Source organism: Myotis davidii, unplaced genomic scaffold, assembly GCF_000327345.1.
Source record: "Myotis davidii unplaced genomic scaffold, ASM32734v1 scaffold363, whole genome shotgun sequence".
Classification (NCBI taxonomy): Eukaryota; Metazoa; Chordata; class Mammalia; order Chiroptera; family Vespertilionidae; genus Myotis; species Myotis davidii.
Window position 1 is genome coordinate 1,710,413 of NW_006294069.1, and position 7,737 is coordinate 1,718,149.

General features: G+C 41.0%; 1 protein-coding gene across 1 annotated transcript in view; it reads left to right on the top strand.

Annotated features, from left to right (window-relative positions):
* The window catches only part of EFCAB5 (EF-hand calcium binding domain 5), a 67,864-nt gene that overhangs the window by 46,206 nt on the left and 13,921 nt on the right, over positions 1–7,737 (top strand). The window contains 4 exon segments of the mRNA XM_006768120.1: positions 606–775; positions 1,657–1,885; positions 4,221–4,324; positions 6,169–6,422. Coding sequence (XP_006768183.1) covers positions 606–775; positions 1,657–1,885; positions 4,221–4,324; positions 6,169–6,422 — 757 coding nt within the window.

Genomic DNA, 7,737 nt, shown 5'->3' on the forward strand with positions numbered 1-7,737 from the left:
AGAGGGCCGGCTGCAGTCATGTGGCCCACCGGCCACGAGTTTGACATGCTTGCCTGAGCTACCTACCAGGGCCAAAGGGATCCAAGTAGTATTTTTATTTTATTTTATTTTTTATTGACTTCAGAGAGGAAGGGAGAGGGAGAAAGGGATGAGAGAGAATCATTGATCCGCTGTCTCCTGCATACCCCACACTGAGGACTAAGCCTGCAACCCGGGCATGTGCCCTGACTGGGAATCGAACCGTGACCACCTGGTTCATAAGTCAACGCTCAACCACTGAGCCACGCCAGCTGGGTAGGATCCAAGTTTTAAACCTCTAAATTTGAGTAGACTTTGGGATTTATTTATTTACTTACTTACTTATTTTTAGTAAACCAGTCTAATTGGCATAAAGTAAATCCATTACATTCACTAAAATTCAGGTTTGGGGGACAGCTGTGGAGTCAGTGTACACTTTTCTTCACTGCCCATGAATAGTAATATCTTCATTATTTATTCATGAAAATGAAATTATTGGGGTCAAAGGCACAAACTGGCTAAGGAAGGAAGATGTGATTAAGAGAATGGTTATTGGCAAATACATCATCAGCAACATTTTGCCATAGGATGCTCAAGTCCATGGAAATAAGAAGATCAGTGCTCACATTTCCCTCTTAGAAGAAAACCGACTACTGCCTCATAGAGGGGCTGTTCTATTAAGGAATGTAGCTTGTACTTTAGATGATGCTCCATTTGTACTGAACAAAGTGCTCTACAGGGACATGAAGGGAATCAGGTAAGAATTTCTTGAAAAAGTTGATTTACCCTCCTTTTTAAAAAATATGTTTTGATTGATTTTTTAGAGAGAGGAAGGGAGATGAATAGAGAGAGAGAAACATTGACGAGAAAGGAACAACATCATCTACCACCTGGCTCCTGCATGCCCCCTACTGGGAATTGAGCCCACAACCTTGGCATGTGCCCTGACCAGGAATCGAACCTGGGACCTCTTGTTTCCTGGGTCGATGCTCAACTGCTGAGCCTCACCAGCCCGGCGATTTCACCCTTCTTTAAAAAAAAATAATACAGTGGGGCCTTGACTTACAAGTTTAATTCGTTCGGAGACCGAGCTCGTTAAGGAGCTCGTTAACTCAAATTACTCTGACAACTCAATGCAAAAAATCAGCCGAGATAAAAAACTCCTTAGCAGGGACACTCTTAAGTCAAGTCCCCACTGTAATTCTCTTTGTGAAGTAAATCAGCATTGAAATCCTAGCTAGCTGCCCAAGAGAGAAATGCCTCAGGTCACCAATGCTTCTAGAGTGGAGATGATTGGTTTCCAGTCTCAGGTGATTTCACTTGATCATTTCTAGAGTTTACTTAGGCATTGATTGGCCATGTAGGGATTCTGCTTTACAATATCAGCTCAATTATTTCTGCCTGCTCTTTAAAGTACGTCTCCTGCATCCTGATTATATATGTTTTCTCTGTTATGATCTAAGCTTGTTTTTTAAATCTTTCTTTCAAGTCAGACTCTCCAAACTGGTAATTTTATGAGTTCACTTCTCTGACATGTAATGCCGATGATTATGAATGGAGATTTGATCTAGTTTCTACATGGTTTAACCTAAAGCTCCTCCTGTGCCTTTGTCTCATCCTCCCATTCCTATTCCTTAGCTTTACAGTGATAGATAAAGGGAAGCCAGTACATGTCCCTCAAGTTCAGCACCATGGCAACATTTTCTTCTGGAACGATTCCCGCAAGGAGAATGATAAAAATGGATCATTCTTGGCTCTGCCTCTTCAGAATGCATATATGAGGATCTTTGGGGTCCTGGCTGTTGACACACTAAGAGATCCCCAGAAAATAAACATCTTCTTGCCTCATGAGATCAAATTCTATCAGGTAAGTCAGAGAAGGATTCTTCCATAGCAATGGTAGGATGGCTTCTCCTTTTATACTTTTTACAAAGCAAAACCTGAAACTAGATGAGGGTAGAGCTATATATGTAGAAACCTAGAAATCCTTTGCTTTTTCTACAAATGGTGCTAAATATGATATGTGATCCCATAGCTCTTGATATCAGTATTATAATTTTTGAGGATAAAGAATGAAGAAAAATGCTTAAGTTTTAGGCACTTTTAAAACTATACAATAACTGGATCATTTCTACAAACATTTAAATTTATGAATGGAAATTGCAATGGAGGAAGATTGAAAGCCTTTATAGAGGCAATAGACATACTATAAAACCTTTATAGCAGCAATCGGGAACTTGCTCTGTCCTTATCATTTGTTTCCCTGTAAGCCCCTGGCTCTTCATATTTATTTACCATTATTTTAAAATTTCTGCCGAAACCGGTTTGGCTCAGTGGATAGAGCGTCGGCTTGTAGACTGAAAGGTCCCAGGTTCAATTCCGGTCAAGGGCATGTACCTGGGTTGCAGGCACATCCCCAGTAGGAGATGTGCAGGAGGCAGCTGATCGATGTCTCTCTCATCGATGTTTCTAGCTCTCTATCTCTCTCCCTTCCTCTCTGTAAAAAATCAATAAAATATATTTAAAAAAAAATTTCTTTTCCCACTTACTGGGTAACTGGAAAGTGGTAGAATCTTTTAAAGAATAAGATTCATTCTCATCTGACATAATGATATGAAGATATTTAGAAGCAAAATGGAGGAGTATGGAGTTATCAGTAGGTGAACTAATACACAGCCTTGTTAGAGAACATGTCAAAATGAATTATAAATAGATTATCTAGTCCTTGGAGGTAAAGGCTCCTGTACTATTACTTTATATGCCTTGGGTCCTAATATAAAGTGCATATATACATATTTTAAATCTATTTTTATCGATTTCAGAGAGAAGGGGGAGGGGGAGAGAGAGAGAAACATCAACGATGAGGGAGACTCATCAGTCAGCTGCCTCCTGCATACCCCACACTGGGGATCCAGCCTGAAACCCAAGCATGTGCCCTGACTGGGAATCATCCGTGACCTCATTTTGTGGATTGACACTCAACCACTGAGCCACACCATCTGGGCACCCACCCACTCTTGAAAGTTCAATTTCATCTCCTCTGTGAAGCCTTCCTGGCAAATACACTATTCGTCTAGGAAGACTTTTAGGAGAAAGTGACGTCTAAGCAAAGACCCAAACGAGCCTGTACCGATTCTCTCCCCATGATGCCCCTGCAGTGCCTCGAAGGGTGGTTGGAGCCCTGTGGACACTCCAAAGCTGCTTGCTGAACATCAAGGCACCAGGGCAACCAGGGCAAAGGAATGTTTGGATAGCTATAGTTCTTAAGACATCAAGTAAATTTAACATCCTGTACATGTCCATACCTTAAATTACAAACCCTAGCCAATCCTATATAATAAAAGCCTAATATGCTAAGTGTCCAACCATTCGACCAGTTGCTATGACGTGCACTGACCACCAGGGGGCAGACCCTCCGACCAGTAGGTTAGCTTGCTGCTGGAGTCCGGCTGATCTGGAGTAGGAGAGAGGGGGCTGGACATGCCATATTTTAAAACCATATTTAGTTAGCTTTAGGCTAACTGGGGACATAGTTCCCATGACACGAACTCAAACTGTCCACAGTTGAGTGGCAGGAATCCATCTCATACTGCCTTAGGCAAAAAGGGGAATTGCTTGACTCATGTGACCGAAATGAAGAAAGGATAGACAGCAAGGTGGCTTCCGAGATGACCAGATCCAGGGACTCAATGCCATCAGGGCTCTCTCAGGTTCTTCTCTCCCCAGTTCTCATGTGGCTTCCCTCTGCACTTTGGCTTTGTACTTCCAGCTAAAGACGGGCTTTTTCCACAAGGCAAGGCCAGCTGCTTAGTAACTTGAAAAGAATCTTTCCTTTCTGTTCCAATTTGGAAAACCCACAAAAGAAAACTCATTTTGACCTATCCTGAGATGTGCCTGGGATAGGGAACTTTTCTACAGTGCACTTGTAACATCAGAAGAATAATATAAACATGGCATTTTATCACCATTATTTTTAAAAATATGCTTTTGGATTTAAATAAGTCTCATATTTGGACATTTTTTCTCTTGTGGAACACCTCATTCCTTAACGGTACTGAGTAAGTAAAAATGTCACTGTACTTAAAACTAGAAATAAACTAAGCTTTTCTAATTTTTTCCTACTTATCTGTCCCCAAAAGCTTTAATGAGAATATGAAGTCTAATTGTTCTTCTCCATAATGAAATATCTTCCTCTTTTCAAGGGTTCAGACTATGTTTTACGCAATATGATGGTCACAGGGCCCCTAGGTCTAACAGAAATCCACAAAAATCCCCCTACCGTCTTCAGGAAGACATGCATCTTCAGGTATGAGAGGCATCTTCATGTCTGTTTTGTTTGCTTGCCAGAGCACACAGCCGGGTGTGATAGATCTGAAGACACAGCTTTTGCCTCCTATTAGTATACAATGACTCTCATTCTGATTGGATTTTAGAGACAATCTCCTGACTGCATGGGTCATATGAACTCCTTTCCCCCTCAAGTCCTTTTAAAAACAAATCTCATTGGTGTTTTATATTAAAATTGCATGTTGTTAAGCATGATAGTCTTTTATTTTCTTGTAAACAAGGAATTAAATAAAACCCACTATGATTATGACAAATACATCTACACCACTTATCAAAATTCCTCATCTTAATATTAGCCAGCTTGTGAACAAGTATATTTTATTTAAAGAAGACAGGCCGGGCAAAAGAGGACAGGGGTCAAAGAATGTTATCTTCAATAAATACCCAGTTCCGGGTTACTTCAACTGCCTCTCACCTGTGGAATACAGGAACACTATTAAACTGTCGACAGATGCAAAACATCTTTACTGAGAACACTCCTATTGCAAGAGGGGGCTGACTGCTTCTTGGGGAGGGTCAGTGTAGCTGAGTAGTCAATAACCTATCTTAGCCTGAAGGCTAAGTTGATATTTAAGTACCTATTTAATTAAATTTTAGTACCAGAATGTTCATTAAGTTGGAAACTCTTTTTCTATTATTATTTCTATTTCTATTCACATAATTAATCCTTGTGGTGTTCAAGAGTTTTAGGGGAGTCTTTGTAACACCCAGACTCATTTAATGATGCATCAGTTTAGCATGATGCATCATTACTATTGTTATAAAGTCACACAGTGGTGGGAGTAGCAAAAGACAGACTCTTACCTGTCATTATAGGATTGGTATTATCAACTGTAAATGTGCTTTTTTTTTTTTTTTGAGGCAATGCAAAGCACCAACATTTTTACAAATACCTCAAAAGAATGACATCCCAATGTAGATGGGGAAAGAGGAAAGGAGATAAAAAGAGATGTGTCCATACCTTACTATGCCACTGCATTTCTGTGAAAACCTCTGGTCTCTCACTGAAGCAGATGCTGTTGATGCCCAGCCCAGATCCCCCATGTATCTTTTGCCAGCTGCTGCAAGTGCTACTGCTAATGACTCACACTGTAGCTTTCTCAGGAGGAGTGCCCTTGAGAAATGGGAGCTTCTCACCAGGAGGTGCCTACCAGTTATGTAAACACTCTTCCCCACCCACAGAGCAACTTAGAGCCAACCACTGACAAAGACCTCTTCCTTGCATCCAGGTGGGACAGACGTTGACAGTTTGCTTCCCAGAGCTCCCCTTGGGATCAGGCTGAGGTTAGACTTTACCTGAAATCACATTCTTATGTAGCTTTTCCCCCTTCCCCCTCCTGCTTTCCTTAGACCCTCACAGGTTTCTCCTGAGAGCATTCCCTTAACAAACCATTTCCCTGTCTCGGGTGCTGCTTCTAGAGAACCTAACATGCATCATTCCTTCAGGCATTCCTCCAATACTTCCTGGACAGCATGTAAACAAACAAAAAAATGAATACCTTTCAGATAAGTATGAGTCCAGTAAAGACAATAAAGCAGAGTAACATGAGGGAGCGTGACTCAGGCGCTACTACTTTAGATTCCACGGGTAGGGAAGGCTTCTCTAAGAGGAGATGAGTGAGTGAGCTGAGGGAGAGCTCTGTGAAATCAAGAGATGAAGTGGTCCAGGCAGATGAAATAGCAACAAGAGCTGGTGGGCTGAAGTGTAGTAGGCACAAAAGAGAGTGATTCAGTATGTTTGGGTGGAATGTTATGAACAGGCTGATCTTCGATACCCTTATGCTTATTTGGTTTTGATTTCAGGGATTTCCTTTTTAAGTGTACAGACAGTTCAGAAGTTCTTTTGGCCTCTGTCTGTGGAGAAAACCACATCGCAATTCCACTTCGTGAGAGAACAGGAGAGGCTCTGGGGGCTCTCGATTTTAACATTGGCAAGAGGAAGATGTTGTTTTATCGAGAATTTAAAGATCTACAGAAAATGGTGAAGGTGACCCAAGCTGCCTGCTATGAAATACTGGACGAGTTATCTGGAGAAAAAGAGAAAAATCGTATCTTAGGTATTGTGAATGTGGTGACAGTCTAAATGTATGGGTTTAATTAGTTTTGGGGAAATCACAGGCAATGCAATGAAGGATGTTTTCTAAAATGAGTTGTTGCAATATACAGATTTTCCTCATGAAAGAAATCCCCTCATTGCAGTCTTGGACTGATGAGTATGAGCTATAAATTAGAGTAAAGGGTAAGGAATTGCATTTTCTTGGCTAGAATCACATGATTTTAGAATTAGAAAGCCTCCTAAAGGCAATATAGAACTAGCATTTATTAAATGCCCCATCATATACCAAGCACTTTAAATATGCTATTTCAGTTAGTCCTGACCATAACTCTATGAGGTGAATGGTGATGCCTCATCTTATAGGTGAGAAAGGCAAAGTTTAAAGAAACAAAATAACTTGCACCAAATCACAGTTAGCAAGTGGTGGAGACTGGATTTACACTCAAGTTTGGGTGCTCTTTCCACTATATTACAGAGCGTTACGTCATCAGAGCATCTGATTTTACAGATAAAGAAGCTAAAGCCCATCAGAGTAAAGGTCCAGTAGCAAGCTAGGGACAGAGCCAAGACCGGACCTCAATCCTTGTGATTCCACATCCATTAGGCTACTCCTGATACAGTTTGGGCAGAAGGGAGGAAGAAGAAAGCATGGAAACCTTTGACTACCTAGAAGAGAGTGAATGGAAAGAGAAGAGTAACACGTGTATAATTAAGCTAACAGTTTTCTAGCCATTACAATAGGGTGGGGAGGGATATGAAGAAAGAAAAAAGAAGAAAATTCATGTCTTGTGATTGCTCACTATGTAAAAGGCCAAGATTAAGCACTTTTACATATATCAACTTTTTTTTCCATGCTTCATTTCTTTAATCATGTGGTAACAAAGATAACAGACTTACAAATATCATTTGGATGTGCACTTATTTTTGTTTAAAGTATTACATATGTCTCCTTTTTCTCCCATCAACCCCTCCCTGGCCACTCCCACCGTCCAGGACATACCCCCACCACCCCAGGGTTGGTGTCCATTGGTTATGCTTATATGGATGCATAGTAGTCCTTTGGTTGATCTCTTATCCCCCCCCCCAACCCCGCTGACCATCCCCCGACTTCCCTCTGAGCTTTGACGGTTTGTTCGATGCTTCTTTGTCTCTGGATCTATTTTTGTTCATCAGTTTATGTGGTTCTTATATCCCACAAATGAGTGAGATCATGTAATATTTATCTTTCTCTGACTGACTTATTTCGCTTAGCTTAATGCTCTCCAGGTCCATCCATGCTGTTGAAACCATCTGGACCAGGGCTTTAGTTTGCTGGA